General features: G+C 43.0%; 1 protein-coding gene across 5 annotated transcripts in view; it reads right to left on the bottom strand.

The window, feature by feature from the left end:
• RALGAPA2 (Ral GTPase activating protein catalytic subunit alpha 2) overlaps positions 1 to 17270 on the bottom strand; it is a 374428-nt gene that overhangs the window by 131089 nt on the left and 226069 nt on the right. For all 5 annotated transcript variants that reach the window (XR_009458933.1, XM_019491013.2, XM_059720247.1 and 2 more), the window contains exons 28-31: positions 15374 to 15484; positions 14639 to 14707; positions 14326 to 14463; positions 13617 to 13800 (exon numbers count right to left, since the gene is read on the bottom strand). Coding sequence is in view for 4 of the 5 variants with exons in the window: in XM_019491013.2 (XP_019346558.2) it covers positions 13617 to 13800; positions 14326 to 14463; positions 14639 to 14707; positions 15374 to 15484 (502 nt within the window). In the remaining variant the exon portion in view is untranslated. The remainder of the gene's footprint in view (positions 1 to 13616; positions 13801 to 14325; positions 14464 to 14638; positions 14708 to 15373; positions 15485 to 17270) is intronic.

Genomic DNA, 17270 nt, shown 5'->3' with positions numbered 1-17270 from the left:
ACACAAGTAATCAGAAAAAAAATCTCAGCAGGAAAATTTAGGGGGAATGGCAAAATAAATTAAATGCATTCATCTTTTTTAATAATAACAACAAAGAAGACCAAGTAATAGCTTTACCACCTCTAAATTGGAAGTTTAGGCTGAAGAAGGGAAGAAGGAGCTGGGGTGTGTGTTTCAACTTTCTTTAGACACCTGGTTTATAAGAACATCTGAACAATTCTCATAACTGAACTTCAAAACCTATCATCCATACACATACTTTGTTTCTTATTCCTGAAGCTCAATTTTATTACAAGTCCATGGTTATACAGCATGTAAAGAGCATCCTCAGTATAACTGGCACTATCTGGTCTGGTGCGTTTATGGATAACAATAAGGTCCATTTAATGATGCTGAAGGTTCAAACTGGAAGCTCTCAGAATCTATCCATTATTTACTTTGGAGAAATTGTATCATAGTGAAATTAGTGAAAACACAAATGAACATGTTCAATTTGTGATTTAAGTTCCTGATCTTACTGCCAGTATCAAATAAATTTGAACCAGGATTTCAGTGACCATTTAAAAATATTACTACCTTCACACAAGGTAGAAATGTTACTTAGCAGTAGACTCTTCAAAAGTGTTGTCTCGGCATGCTTCCACTTCTGGCATGTGTTCTCTTTTTCTGGCTCATTTTATGAAGCTTTTAAGAAACAGTTCCCTTTGGCATATACTGTTTTTCATAGTACTGTATGCTAAAAGCTGAGATTTTAAGAGGTCATTAAGTCCACAACTACCTCAGTTTCCTCTGCCAACTCATAGATGCTAAATGAGTAAAAATTAGGGTAAAATGAGAATGTGGGTATATGTAACCAATGTATAAAGTGAGGAAAACATTCTTGAGAAAGTTACCAGAACATACATCTCATTTTAGAAACAGATCCTTAACTTTCTCACTTGTGACAAACAAGCAGTACAAAACACAGGAAGATGGGCCAAAAAATTCAAATGCAAAAAGGTCTGCTTCATTGTCTTCACACAGGAAGCCCCTAGGTTTAGACACCAAAATAATAAACAACTGATCTGGGCTGAAGTTCCAGACATTTACAGTGGAAAGTGTGGCAAAATGCCATCTCTGTCTCTTCCTAACTCTGCTATCAGGCAGATTACCAATCTGACAATTTGGTTACCATGGTCACTGCAGAGGGCAGACACCTCTGGTCCCATAGGCTTCAGGTAACCCCGAGTTGTAACCTGAGCTGGATACATTCTTGAGGGAGGGGGAAACCTAGTCCTTCTGCCTACGTGACTGGCCTCACACACCTGGGTGGGGGCTTAAACTCCCTTTTGTTCTAAGCAATGTCATCATGACTGGGAGGGGGCTAGAGACCCTGCCAGTCTACTCAGCAAGCAGTGATGCATTTCAAATTAGTTGGCTGGCAGCAGACAGATGCTGGCCTTCATTGGATCAGGTAAATGAGGTCATAAGGTCTATATAAGTTGAAGACTGCCCAGAAGGAGGTGCAGTAACCATGATGAGAACTCTCAGAGAAGCTGGACCATCTGAAACTCACTCTCTCTCTTGAAACTCATATTCAGTGAACTGCTTGCCTCCAGAGGGAATCTCCACCTGCCTCTGGATGATACTTGCGAGCAAGCTACTTGAAATCTAACTAGATATAAAGCTTGAAGTAACTCAGATGCGTGATCAAAGGCTACCATGCCACTGTTTGCTCTAAGGTATTTCTTTGATATTGCTCTACTCTGTACCCTATTCCAAACCTACTCCTTGCAACCAATACAGTTCTCCTCTGTATCTAGCATGGGAGACTTATTGGGAGAGGGTCTAGATTATGATTTGGGGTCCCCTTGGTTCAGCTGATTATGGGAGACCACCATTTGCGCTTCAGACTGAGGGAAGCACCCCAAGTTCTTGCAGTGGGTCGAGTACTCCTCAAGGACTACCAGGCCTGTGTTTCCCAGGGGGCACAGGGCCAAAGTCAGTCCAGACTCTGGGTGGTGGCAGCGTTACCCCTAGGCTTGCGGGTGTGCTTCAGGAAGGGGGTTGGCCGGATGTGAGGTGCCCCCAGGGAGGCACTTGGAGACTGGAAGGTGTTGGGCGCAGAGAGACAGGTGGCTCAATGCAGGAGCACCCCCTACTGGCCCACCACAGAAACAACATGGAAGAAGGGCATCAAATGCTGCTTTAGCTCTAGCAGAGCAAACCTCAAAATCTTCAAATACTCATACCCCAGCTAAAAAACATGCACAACCAAATCCATTCAAACAAACTGGATTTGGACTGATCCCCCAAAGGCTGCAGAAAATTAGGAGACTTCTTAAATGTCTCAGTTCTATCCAAATAAAGTCAAAACTCTCTTTAAGGTTAAGGTGCCCTATTTCTCTTTTAGTTTTAGAAAGAAAACTTGGAGATTCGTGGCTTAATTTAGCTGGAATTAATTTCAGTATACAATCCGTATGGGAGCAAAAGGCAACTTTGTTTTTGTGGTACACAGTGAAAGCAGAGTCAGACAATATACAACTTCTTCCAAATGTAGTTGTGATTTAAAATACTGTTCATTTTTAAGATAAAGAATGCCTCAAGCCTCTTCTTCTATACTGCTTTGTTACTTAAAATCTATTTTTGCTCTGAGCAGATCCTTGTGAGAAGGGTTTCTGAAAAGAAATGGTGCAGAAGCCTTAGAAGGTGACATGAATTAGAAGCTGGAACCACACAGATTCATAGATGTTAGGGTCGGAAGGGACCTCAATGGATCATCGAGTTCGACCCCCTGCATAGGCAGGAAAGAGTGCTGGGTCTAGATGACCCCAGCTAGATGCATATCCAACCTCCTCTTGAAGACCCCCAGGGTAGGGAGAGCACCACCTCCCTTGGGAGCCCGTTCCAGACCTTGGCCACTCGAACTGTGAAGTTCTTCCTAATGTCCAGTCTAAATCTGCTCTCTGCTAGCTTGTGGCCATTATTTCTTGTAACCCCCGGGGGGTGCCTTGGTGAATAAAACCTCACCAATTCCCTTCTGTGCCACCATGATGAACTTATAGGCAGCCACAAGGTCGCCTCTCAACCTTCTCTTGCGGAGGCTGAAAAGGTCCAGGTTCTCTAGTCTCTCCTCATAGGGCTTGGTCTGCAAGCCCTTAACCATACGAGGGGCCCTTCTCTGGACCCTCTCCAGGTTATCCGCATCCCTCTTGAAGTGCGGTGCCCATAATTGCACGCAGTACTCCAACTGCGGTCTGACCAGTGCCCGATAGAGGGGAAGTATCACCTCTTTGGATCTATTCGTTATGCATCTGCTGATGCATGATAAAGTGCCATTGGCTTTTCTGATGGCTTCGTCACACTGCCGACTCATGTTCATCTTGGAGTCCGCTAGGACTCCAAGATCCCTTTCCACTTCCGTGCCACCCAGCAGGTCATTTCCTAAGTAGGTATATGCTGGACATTTTTCCTCCCTAGGTGCAGCACTTTGCATTTCTCCTTGTTGAATTGCATTCTCTTGTTTTCTGCCCATTTGTTCAACCTGTCCAGGTCTGGTTGCAGCTGTTCCCTGCCCTCCGGCGTGTCCACTTCTCCCCATAGCTTTGTGTCATCCGCAAACTTGGACAGAGTGCACTTCACTCCCTCCTCCAAGTCACTGATGAAGACATTAAAGAGTATCGGTCCAAGGACTGAGCCCTGCGGGACCCCACTGCCCACACCCTTCCAGGTCAAAACCGACCCATCCACCACGACTCTCTGGGTGCGACCCTCTAGCCAATTCATCACCCACCGGACTGTGTAGTCATCCAAGTCACAGCCTCTTAACTTGTTCACCAGTATGGGGTGGGATACCGTATCGAAGGCCTTCCTGAAGTCTAAGTATACGACATCCACCCCTACTCCTGTGTCCAGGCGTTTCATAACCTGATCATAAAAAGAGACTAGATTAGTCAGGTATGATCTGCCTGCTATGAACCCGTGCTGGTTTCCCCTCAGCATAATTTGTCCTGCTGGGCTCTCGCGAATGTGAGCCTTGTGAATTTTTTCAAAGACTCTGTCAAGGATGGAGGTGAGACTGACTGGCCTATAGTTGCCCGAGTCCTCCTTCCTCCCCTTCTTGAAAATGGGGACCACATTGGCCCTTTTCCAGTCCTCCAGGACTTGGCCCATGCACCATGAGTGTTCAAATATTCCCGCCAGTGGCTGTGCAATGACGTCGGCCAGTGCCTTCAGTACCCTCAGATGGAGCTCATCCGGGCCTGCCGACTTAAAGGCATCCAGTTCCTCCAAGTGACTCTGCACCATCTCAGGGTCTACGCATGATAGTCTGGCGTCTTGCTGCTGCCTCTCTACAATCCGTGAGAGACTTGTCTTGCCCCTCTCTTAGGAACACTGAGGCAAAGAACTTGTTTAGGAGTTCAGCCTTGTCCCCCCTATCTGTCACCAATTGCTTCTGCCCATTTAGTAGGGGTCCTATTCCTCCCTGGGCCTTCTTTTTACTCCCTATATATCTAAAAAACAATTTCTTGTTATCCTTTACTTGGGATGCCATCCTCAGCTCCATGGTAGCTTTGGCCCATCTAACTGCCTCCCTTCAAGCACGAGCAGAGGAGGTATACTCTTCTTTGGTGATCTCTCCCTGTTTCCACTTTTTATGTGCCCCCCTTTTGGCCCGTAGGCTTCCCTGGATTTCTCTGGTCAGCCAAGGAAGCCTCCTGGTCCCTTTCCCTCTTTTTCCTCGCATCGGGGTCATCTCCCTTTGTGCCCGAAGGATCATTTCCTTAAGGCACAGCCACCCTTCTTGGGCTCCCATCACTTCAAAACTCCTACTCTGCAGTGCGTCCTTGACTAATCGCCTGAGTTCATTGAAATCAGCTTTCCTAAAGTCTAGCACTTTCACCCTACTAGTTACCTTACCCACTCGACGTCTTATGAAGAATTCTATTATTAGATGATCACTGTCCCCCAGATGGCCACCGATCTATAGGTCCCCTACCATATCATCCACCGTTGCCAACACCAGATCCAGTAAGGCATTCATTCCTCCGAGTGGGACCGTGTACCTCCTGTGTCAGGTGGAGGTCCTGTACACAGGATAGGAACCTGCGTGAACGGTGGGACTTTGCTGTCTGCGTCTCCCAGCAGATGTCTGGGTAGTTTAGGTCCCCCATGACTATCGCCTCCTTAGCTTTTATGGTCTCCGAGAGCTGCCTCAGGAGCCCCGAATCTAGTTCTTCCCCTTGGTGTGGGGAACCACATTGCTGAATGTGGTTCCAAGCCAGGTCGGGGAGTGCCTGAGATGTGAGCAATGCCTCCTAGTAGCATCCCTCAGGAAGCAAGCAAGAGAGCTATAGGAGGAGGTAGCATGTCTCTGAAGCATCCTCCACCATGAGGACTTAATTGATTCATTGCTGAAAGAGGCTGCTAGGACTGTGGAGGAAGGACTGCCAGAGGCAGTCCCAGAAAGGTGGAAGAGGACTCCCAGAAAGGTGGAAGCTTGTGGCAGCAAGCAGAAGTCTTAATCTCCACCTTTGCCTGGAGAAGAGATATGGAGCCCTAGCAACAGAGGAGGAGGAACATGTTTCATTAGTGCAAGTGCTGGAGAGGCCAACTAGGGGCTGTGTTCTTGACCTGCTGCTCACAAACAGGGAAGAACTGGTGGGGAATGTAGCAATGGATAGAAACTTGGGCAGCAGCTACCACAAACTGATTTAATTCATGATCCTGAGGAAAGAAAGGAAGGAAAACAGAAGAGTAAGGATCCTGGACGTCAGAAAAGCAGACTTCAACTCACTCAGGGAACTGATGGACAGGATCCCTTGGGAGGCCAGTCTGAGGGAGAAAGGAGTCCATGAGAATTGATTGTATTTTAAAGAAACCTTATCCACGGTACAGGAATGAATCATCCTGATATGCTGGGAGACTAGCACATATGACAGAAGACCAGTTTAGCAGGAAACTCTTCAGTTAGCTAAAAAACAAAAAGGAATCTTATAAGAAATGGAAGCTTGGACAAACAACTAGGGAGAAATATAAGAGTACTGCTCAGGCATGCAGGGATGAAGTCAGGAAGCTGAAAATGCAGCTGGAGTTGCAGCTAGCAAGGGACACGAAGGGTAACAAGGGGTTCTACAAGTATGCCAACAGCAAGAGGATGATCAGGGAACGTGTGGGTCCCTGACTAAACGGGGGAAGCAACCTAGTGGCAGATGATGTGGAATTAAGTACTCAATACCTTTTTCACCTTAGTCTTCACAGGCAAGATCAGCTCCCTGACGGCACAGTTTGGGGAGGAGGTGAGCAGCCAACAGTGGAGAAAGAACAGGTTAAGGACTATTTAGAAAAGCTGGATGTGTGCAAGTCCATGGGGCTGGACACAATGCACAAGGTGCTTAGGAAGTTGCCTGATGTGAGTGCAGAGCTGCTGGCCATTATTTTTGAAAATTCATGGTGGGTGGGAAAGGTCCCAGATGATTGGGAAAGGGCAAATATAGTGCCCATCTTTAAGAAAAGGAAGAAGGATCCAGGGAACTACAGACTGCTCAGCCTCACTTCAGTCCCTGGAAAAATCATGGAGCAGGTCCTCAGGGACTTAATTTCTAAGCACTTGTAGAAAAAGAAGGTGATTAGGAACAGTCAGCATGGATTCACCCAGGGCAAGTCATGCCTGACCAACCTGACTGACTTCTGATGAGATGACTGGCTCTATGGATGTGGGATGAGCAGTGGATGTGATATACCTTGACTTTAGCAAGGCTTTTGATACAGTCTTCAACAACATTCTTCAAGCAAGGTAAGGAAGTATGGGTTGGATGAACAGACTGTAAAGTGGATAGAAAGCTGGCTGGATTGTTGAGCTCAGAGGGTAGTAATCAATGACTCGATGTCTAGTTGGCAGCTGGTATCAAGTGGAGTGCCCCAGAGGTTGGTCCTGGGGCTGATTTTGTTCAATATCTTCATCAACAACCTGGACAACAAACAGGGTATCCTTCTTAGACAAGGCTAGGTCATCCCCAAAGATCTTTCCTATACCGTGTGAGATTTGTTGTTAGACAAGCCCTTGCTAGCAAATGGGAATATGTTCTTGGTTAGTCACAACATACTGGTATATGACGAATAACTTAATTTGGGAACACCAACTGCGTATGTTGCCTACTTTTCCTGATATATCACGTGAAGCAGAGAGACCCTGCTTAAAAGCCATGTAACCATCAATAACAAGATTTTTAGCTGTCTTCTTCCTCAGGGGCATAATCAAAGTAAAGGGAACACCTCAGTCCCAGAGCTGGAATGGATATCGGCCAAGACAGCTTGGTAATTGGCGATATGGAATCCCAGAGTTCCCAAACAGTATGCCCTTCTAATCAGAGAATCCAGTCTGGCTACCATCTGCGGTGGAGCAGAGTAGCCTACATCTTTTTCAAAAGTGGCTGTGCCTGCAGGAAGAACAGGTTCTTACTCTATCAAAACCATGGTTCTTCACAACATTGCCAGTGTGAAGCCAGCTGTAGATGCAAATGTACCTCATGGAGGCAAGATCAACTCTGTCTGAATATCTGTGTCTGCTTGGGCTACACATTTTTAAAAGTTACAGAGAACTCTTAAAGAGTTCTGGTTAAGTTATCATTCTTTCTTTCAGTATGTCTTAGTGTAGATCCAGGTATCAACTCAGGATGGTAGGAGTGGGAACTTCCAGCTGCATGCTTCAACAAGGACAGGAGTACTGCTTTCCCCAGGCAAACAGCTGATCTAGCAATCGTGTCTAAGGCAAAGCATCTGGCAAACAAAAAGGGGCTGCTCTACATTTCTGCCTTATAGATATCTGATACCTGAACATCCCTGAAGCAGGACAATGATGGTGCTTGCACTGTGCTAAGTAAGCCTCGATGTTCTATGGGCTAGGTCCACCAAGCAGCTGGTAACCCGTGAAATACTGCTGTCCTGGTAGAAACTATCAGCGTAAAGGTGTTAATTCAATTTCTCCTGGGGAGAAACATGGCCCCTCTGGAGCTCCCCCGTGAGAGAGACTCTTGCAAGAATGAACGCACCCCTTCCAGTCTGATCTGGTAGGGGAGAGGAGCAGCAGGGCAAAGTCCCCCACCCATTCCCCAGATCAGTGTAGGAGGGGACTGGAGCACCTGCCAAAGCTCTCCACTCTGAGGAAAGCATGGAGAGCAGGGCAGAGGGGGCAGCTGCATGCCTATACTGCTTCCTCTCTCAGACTTCCAGCTTTTCATTATTAGAAATAAACACTTGTTTGAATGCTCGTTCAAGGTCACTGTTTTGATAGTCTCCATGAGGCCATGGCTTGATGATCTTTTAAAAAGTTTCACAGACAACTTATTTGGTTTACATGAAATTCTGAGCCCAATTTAGGAATGAATTTTTGGGTGTAGTACTATAGCACAACCTCATCTTTCCATAATGTCACATGAGGCCATAAGCGTCTATAACTTGCTCACTCTCCCAGCTAATGTGATAGCCTTTAAGAAGACACACTTCAGAATGAGGCACTGAATGTAGGGAGCAAGTTCTATGTTGGAGATCAAGGAAATTGGTAGAAAAGCATATGTAGCAGAACTTGGACTACTGAAGAAAACAGTCAGTGTCAACATAATCTCATGGTTTTAATTCTTTAGGACTTTTGAAGAGAGGAGCTTTTGAGACTACTGAACTTTACTACATATCTTTCCTCCTCAAAGGCACAAAGTAGCTGCCTTCCCTCCAACACAATGGTTTAGATGTATTCCACTCATTTGCAAGACATAACAGAAGTGGGTTGTGAGGTATTTCCTCTCCCTCCACCCTCCAGAGGTGAGCTCTAACACCTCTCTTAGTAGACAGCTTAAACATCTTTTCAATGATTTACATCTTTAAAAAAGTTGAACAGATAATTGCTTTTAAACATTCTTTGTGGCTCTATGAAGTTTTGTTACATAATATTGAATATTACAGCATATAATTTCTTGTCCAGATCAGATTAAAATCTAGAAGAAGAATGCCACAGTTACGGATGAGCTGTGTTTTACCTCCTTTTCAGAGCCTTTAAGTACATCTGGCTACCTACCTGGGTAGAAACACATAAAGCTATCACTCTCACTGGATCTCTGGGCTATAGCTCCTGTTTGCTGACCGACTCAACTGAGTTTGGCACCATAAACCCTTTTCCATCAAAAGCCTGTGACAGAATTAATTTGCAATCACAGAGAAACAGCTTTTTCAAAACAAAGCATTATTTATTCTTTTATTTCAAGATAGAGAATATTCAAAGCCAAATGTTTAAGCAATACAAGTCTTTAGAAATATTTCCCCATACTTAAGTCCTAATCTTTCCTTGCAAACTGTGTTAAGCTTGTTTCAGTCCAATTACCTCTCTCTCTGGGTGGGGAGGACAGCTTGATTGGCTGCAACATGATTTCTGGCTTAGTCTCTCAGTTTCAGTCTTTGCTGATGACCCATTCAGTATCCTTATTTACCTATTTCTTTCCTAGGGTGACATCTTTCTGATTTAAAATGCCCTTTGGTCCTAGAAAGAATAATCTTTGCCAGCCGTAGTGGGCACCAGCCTGGGGAGGGAGGGGGGTGGGTGTTATTTTCTACTTAATAGCTTTTCCATTGTTTCCCTGAAATCCCTTGGTATTCTTTAGGATAACATTTTATCCTTCCCATTGTTTCATTTCTGTTAGGCTGCATGCATACATACACCCAAATAATTTGGTGGAATTCTCCTGGGTTTGTTTTCTTGATAGAAAAAAATAACTTAGAGATGTCTGAACAGACATTTGGATGCTGAGCCCATAAGGACCAGAGAGCTAGCAGCACTGACATTGCACAGCCAGAAGGCCTCTGTTCACACATCTCAGCATGCTCTGTCAGCTCCCTCAGTCTGCCTGAAGACAGATGCCAGCAGCACAGGGCAGCCTGGATTGGCTGACTCAGACTGCCTGGAATCAGCCTGGGTCTCCTTGAAGCACAATGTGGGGATGGTGAAAGGGGCATGTTCTGCTCCCTGCTCACCTGGAGCTGTAGGGTCCAGCCTGAGTGACACCATGTCCTGGGGGGAAAGCAGGGGATGAAGCACCCTAGTATGCTGAAGAACTGTGTTGTGGCTTCTTTCATAAAAGGAAGTGTACAGACATTCAGTCTCCCAGGGGAAACTCTCTTGGGAGCAATTTAATATGGTTGTCTCTGGGTTTTATCCTGGAGTGGCCATTTTTGCTCTGGAAGAAAACTCCCAAATATCTGTATACTTGTGGTTTCTACTGAGAGAGAATCAGCTCTGTAGTTTCCTTTAGGTATTCCTCTAGGTATTCAGGCAGGATAATAACAAATTGGTAAACTGATAGGCTAGTTAGAAGTAACGCACATTAATCCTCCATACTCTACAATAACCATGAGTAAAAAAATCTTTTGACAGAGTCAAGCATTTAGCTTTTGTTTCAGTGCTGAAACCTGACAGGCTTCAAGTTCACTCCAACAGGCAGCCATAAAATGCAGCTGAACCCTATTGTGAAAATGCCTGGGTTCTTGTCCAAGAAGCAAGGATTTTTTATGCAAGAAATATGGGTCCTTGTACATAAGGGGAGAGAGAGAGGTAGACAGAGACAAAGAGAACCAACAAACCTTGCTTTAGGAGTTTTAGCAAGAGGACTGACCAAAATTAGATATTACCCGACAAGCAAGCCTGTAAATGCTGGTGTCTGAACTATGCCATTAAGTTTTTGAAAGAAGGCTAACAATGACAACTCAGTAATATACCTCTTCTCTATGACATGTCTTCAAAGTGACATATGAATCTGCTCCTCTGTTGTGTGTATCATGAGGTAGAGACAATTGGCCTGGAAAGTGTGCAATTGGGATGGTTTTGAGAAGGAGGAAAAGAGGGAGATTCCTTTCTCTAAACAGTAGTGATTCCTGTAGGGAAAACAATGCATTTGTGCGAGGCAGGGGGAGAGGGGAGGGTTGCTCCCATGATATATAACTGAACTGAATGCGTCTCATAATTTCAAGAATGGCAAATCTAAAAACAAATCGTTTGCTTCCGTTTTCTCTATTTTAATATACTTTGCTTTTCTTAAGATTATTCCTGTATGAGTATTTTCATGCAGCCTGCCCTCAAAAAGAGAAAAAACCCCTAGACTCCATGGATAATGTTGAAAGGTAAAGAACTAACGGAACTTGTCCTCCCTCTATGAATCAAGAGAGATAGGCAAAGGTATCCTATACCAGTGAGTATTACTCTGTGTGGGCAATTACAAGGTAGAAAATGCAAAAGGTCAATCAAAAGATGAGAAATTGAGAGGGTGTGGGTAATAGGTGGCTTGCTGGATGCATGATAAGATGGAAAATGGAAGAACTCATCAAAGCCGGGGTGGGGGAGTTAGTTTTCTACATTAACTTTGCTATTAGATGGGTCAAATCAATTAATGTTTAAGTTTTAATTAATTCAGGAAAGTACCATGTTTACCCCAATCCAATACAATTTATAATTTAAGATCTAAAATTATATATAATTTTCCATGTATAAAATCTAATTTTTGGAGGGTCATCTTAAATTGGTCCCACCTTGCAGCATAGCAAACAGCAGGTGGGGGGCAGGTGGTGGGTGGGAAGGCAGCATGGGAGTCAAGTGGCCTACCCATACCCCTCACTACTCCCTCATTTGCATCTCCTGCTGCCTGTCCCCCACATCATTGCAGCTCTGACTCTGGCTCAGGCCCTGCTCTGGACAACAACATGGAGCACAGAGCACATGCTGCCTCCAGCCCCCAGCCAGCCACACAACAGAGGTTGCAGCAGCAGAAACTCTGGATCTGGCCTCAAAGCTGGGGCCAGAGCTGCTGCCACTGCTGCTACTGTTGCAAGGCTGAGGAATTCATGCCCTGAGCCAGAGTGGGGCTCCAGCCAAAACTGGAGCTGTAACACGAAGGTAAGCAGTGGTGGTAGCAGGGCAGAGACAGGGGCAGCAACTGCCACTCTGACCCTGGGCTCAGGGTCAGAGTTGCAGCTGCTGCCCCCTCCCTCTGCCACTTGTACTTAAATCCAAGACAAGGATTCTTTTTCCCCCAAGTTGAATGGGGAATAAAAACCTTGTCTTGGATTCAAGTGAATATGGTAATATAAAAATAATAGTCAGCTCAAGCTGCCCTGTTTTCAAATGGTGGGAATTATGTCTAAAAGTTTTAGTGATTTCAGAGAATACTAAAAAAAAAAATTAAAAAATCAATTCATAATTTTAATGTTTTAGCTTAGTTTAATTATTGCAGCTAGTTACCTTATAAAATTAATACTTTATTTTCAGCCTATCCTAGTATTATAATTTGAACAATACACACTGAGTGCTCCTACAATGCCTACTGCTACTATAACAGCTGTAACAGCAACATTTCTATTTTCCTCTGACTTGATTAAGTCTACTATATTGATATGGCCAGACCTAACAAAGGTGCGTGAGACAGTAGGTAATAAGCATGTAACAAATGAAAGGGATATTTCCTGCATTTTTAAACATTAGGTGGAAAGCAGCTGAGGATTAAAAAAAGAACAGAAACCTCTGCATAGAAGGGCCCTCCATGATATGATCCCTTTGGTAAACTGATTAAGCATTATCTTAAAACTTGCTTGGTGTTTGGTCTGTGCTACTCCTGTTGGGAAGCTGTTTCAGATAGTTAAAAACCTTCTAATTTCCAGCCTAAATATATTAATGGCCAATTCATACACATTTGCTGTTGACCACACTTTTTCCTTCACCTTAAAAGGCTCTTTTCCCTCCCCAGTATTTTCCCCTCTCAGGTATTTATAGAAAGCAACCATATACTCTTTTAGCCTTCATTTTGCAAGGCAAACTTCTTGTAAGAAAGGTTCTTCAGTCCCCCAATCACCCTTGCAGCCCTTCTCTGTACCCGTTTCATTTTGGACAAGCCAAACAGAATGTGCACAAACATATCCAAGAAGAGAAACATTCTGTTCTACCTAAGTGACCAATCTACCTTGTATCTATTTTTATCTTTCTGCTGTTCACAAAATGTACCCACTTAGCAAGAAATGTGCACAGAACAACAGGTTTTAATGTTTATAACATTTTTGTTAAACTAAAAAAACCCCACAGGCACAAGAGGATTAAAAAGAAAACATTACACAGTGATAAAAATGTGTTCCAGTAACTAACACAGGGTACTACATGTCAAGATACCACAGGAAGTCTACTGTTATCTGGCACATCCTTATACTGCATCTAGCATTATCCTGCACATCTTTATATTGCATCTATGTTTTTAATTCTTATGTTTTTGCATATGTAAGGTAGTAAATGAAATGTTGCACTGCTCTAAAAGTAAATTTAATCTGTATGAATTAATAATATCCACTAAAATGAATAAAGACATATTTACTGCTACTGGAGACCTCCTTTTAGGATTGTAAGACGCACAAATCTATAATGAATACACTCATATAAACTGATCCTGACTACATATTCAACCTCAACATTTTCCTGTTAAGTACAGGATTGGGTGTGTGATAAGTACACACATATTTTTCAGCTAAAAAAGCTACATAGAATTCTAGTATATCTTTCAGTTGTTAAATAGGGAAATGCTGGCAACTGGCAAGCAGCTGTTTGTGGAGTTCCTTACCCTCTGCAACAGTGAGTAGATTACCCAAATCAGTGGAGGAGGGAGACGGTGCCAGCTCAGAAGTCTTGACATTTCCCAATGGCAAAAATGGATCATAGTCATTAGATAAGAGATCAGCAAGACTCAAAATATAATGGCTTTGTTGTGTATATGTGCTTGAGCCATAAACACAACAGTGCAGAACCTACAAGAATAAAAAAAGAAACAGTACTAGAAATAAACTGTACATAAAGATATCAATTAAGGAAAATGTTGTGAGGAGTTATACTTACAAAAGATGTTGATTATTTACTACAGCAGCATATGCTATAATCCAGGAAATGCTAATCTCATTGTCATCTTGTGCTTTGACAAATCCAAAACGTGAGCTCCTAACCTTGCTAAATGCAATCTCACCCTAACTGCAATAAGTCAAAACATGGCTGCAAAGATCATTTTCCTGGCTCACTCTGCATCCCATCCCAGGGTCTGGCATCTCCATCAAATCAGCTTCGAACACTTTTGCCTTCCTTTCAAAACCTTACATAGTTTATCCTTACCCTATGACCTCTTATATGCTACTGAGATATTGTCTCCTCTCTACACTCTGACAATGCTTCCAGCTTTCATTGCCCATGCTTCCACAATTCTAGCTAAATGGTTCTTTGTGCCTATTGGGATATAAAAGTATTCTAGGTTGAATCATAATGAGTTGATCTTTCATAGTTACCCTGTATATGTAATCCAGTAATGGAGCTTTGGATGAATGCTGATCTTCAAGGACTCCAACAGAGGCTGGCTCTAGTAAGGTTTTCAGTGGTAATGCCATACACCAATCCAACAAGCAAAGTAATAATGAAACTATAAACTAAACAGAAATATGCAAAAACAATATGCAAGGATGACTCATCAAATTCACAAAAATGTTAAAGCATTCATTAGCTACACAGTTAAAAACAATAGATTCAGGATTAAGGCATTCCATTCAATAAGTACCACAAATAACACAAACAAATACAAGGTTAGTGCTTTAAGTCGCATACCTTTTTATCCACTTCCAAAGAAGAGTATTCAGCACTAGGCAATAAAAATGCAATAGTGGCCACAAGGATCTGCGTAAAAGAAACAAATCCTCAGACATGCAAAATTATAAAAAGACATTTTGTTTATTAAACTAAGTACACAGGGCCTGAACCTCTGACTTTGTATAAGATGCCTGAACTAAACTGAAAGGGCACCTATACACATGCCAGATGTCTGCTCCAATGTGTGCTAATTACCATGTGTCTGAGCAGACTCAATTAATCGAGTCTGCTGAGCATTTTATTTAATATGCTCGAGCAGTCTCTGTGTCATGTCTGTTTAGCATCCTTGAACTTCAAAATGGTAGCAGGGGTGCTTGAAGTAAAGCTCGTCAAACGAGCTTTAGTTCAAGTGCCCCCACTGCCATTTTGAAGCATAGGACACTGAATACACATGATGCTGTGGGCACTTTAATCAGAGTGGCTCTGGGAGCTGCTCTAATTAAAGTGCCTGCCCCGGAGCATGTGTATAGATGTCCAAAGTTCCTATTCTCCAATTAGCCTATCCTCAGAAGAAATTTGTGCAAGCTAGAAAAAACAATCACGTTCCAGGAACTACCACAGATACCTCTCTTAATAGCGACCAAGGGAAGTTAAGAGTTAAATTAAATGTAATTAAATTTCTTTATTAAAAAGTAATACAGAACTTCAGTATTAGCCATTCCCACAGATGAGTATTTTAAGAGATAGACATACTTCAGTAATTTTCCGGGGCAGAGAAGATTCGTACTTCTGAATCTTTTCCCAATATGAAACTAGCAGTTGTAGAACATCACAAGCTATCTGAGCTACCAATTTATTAGAAAACTGTAAGAGAAAAAAAAAGTTAATTACCACCATAGCAGAAGAAAATATTTATATACAGTTTGTGCCACAATCTTTTCTATTTTATAAAGCATGAGATCCATAAAAACTACAGTAAAAGATTGTCAAAGTAGCTCAATTCAATACTCAGTGCTAGGGAATACAAAATTGAAGGTTATTGGTGTAGCCTTAACTTGGCTTGGTTGTGTATATTCTTCATTATATTACATGGTCATATATTATTGTATGCAGAACCTTGCACAGCCATATTGTGGAGATGGTGCACGCAAAAACGTGAGGGCATTCATACACGTGCTGTGGGAGGTGGTGGGGGGATGCTGCCAAGAGCCTCTCTAATTAAAGCATGTGGAGAGTCACATGCATCAATATCCCTGCACTGAAAAATGGCGGGTGGGGCACTTTAACTAAAACTCAGTGAGTAAGCTTTAGTTAAAGTGCCCCGCCGCCATTTTTCAGCGTGGGGATGATGACACGTGACACTAGAGTCTGCTGGAGTGTGTTAATTACCAAGCTCCGGCAGACTTGACTAATCGAGTCTACTCTGACACACTGTTATTACAACGTGTCAGAGCAGCCTCAATGTACGTGTACAGGCGCCCTTAGTTGCTAGGTAAGGTCTCTGAGGGGACCAAGCATGCTCAGTGTAGTTGAAATCTTCAGGGAATTAACTGCTAAACTCTAACAAGTCACCACTGAGGATGGGGACACTCTAACAAGATCCATTTAAAAACTTAGAATTTAACCAGAGCTGAAAACATTTTTGCCAAGGTAACAAATGGCACATTCCTGACACCTACTCCTCTGACTAAAAAACCAAAGTACTCTTGGAACTGGGCTTCTCAGGAAACAATTATATTATTTTTAACACGGATAAAACAACATACATTCCCCTTCTCTTTCTTGGGAACAAATGAATCATTTTAACTGAAATCTTTAAATTAATAAACAAATCAGTCACAGGCAGATATCGGGCATGGACCAATTTCAGCCTTAATAGTTATGATTTGGCAAGCAACTGAAAACACAAGAAAGCATCAGACAAACTTAACTACAGATGTTATGACCTGTGCTATCTACAATTAGAATAAACACATAATATAGAATCCATTATTATGTGAATAAATAATACCATCACTAAAAAAGTATAATCCCAAATTTGTTTCTGTGAGAAGTTAATCTTTGTATGAACTTTTTGAATTTAGAATTGCTTCACATAGTAAATCCTTTTAAATCATGCTTCATGCTCGTAAGAGGCATTTAGACTTCTTGTTTTTTATTTACCAATACATATCTGAAAACATTAAATTTCAAGCACGCATATGTAAATATACATGCTAAGAATAAAGATTATCACTGAACGATCATTTAAAAGTATGTAAGCTGATTTCCATTTCTTCTTTGCTTGGTTGTTATCATATTAACTCAATTCCAAGATAATTGTTTCCCCCCATTTAACATGGGTGAAAAAACTCTCATCTTAGAATTGAATATGAAATTGGGGGGGGGGGGCGAAGGGAGGCAGCTGCTTTTACTCTGGCTCTGATCCTAACCTGGGGTTGGGGCTAGAGCTCCAGCTGCTGCTTGCTGCCCCCTCCCCTGCAGTCTTGGGCACCCGCCCTTTCTCCCTACCCCCACCACCTGTCCTCCCCACCTTGGGCCCCCCATTGCCTCCACTAACTGCCCCCCCTCTCGCCACTGCTTTCCCCACTGCAGCAGTGGGGGTTGGGGGATGAATTTAAGAAAACCCTCCAATAATTACATGGAAAAT

Source organism: Alligator mississippiensis, chromosome 1 (assembly GCF_030867095.1).
Source record: "Alligator mississippiensis isolate rAllMis1 chromosome 1, rAllMis1, whole genome shotgun sequence".
Classification (NCBI taxonomy): domain Eukaryota; kingdom Metazoa; phylum Chordata; order Crocodylia; family Alligatoridae; genus Alligator; species Alligator mississippiensis.
The sequence above is the reverse complement of the archived record's forward strand: the minus strand, read 5'-3'. Positions and strand labels throughout refer to the sequence as shown.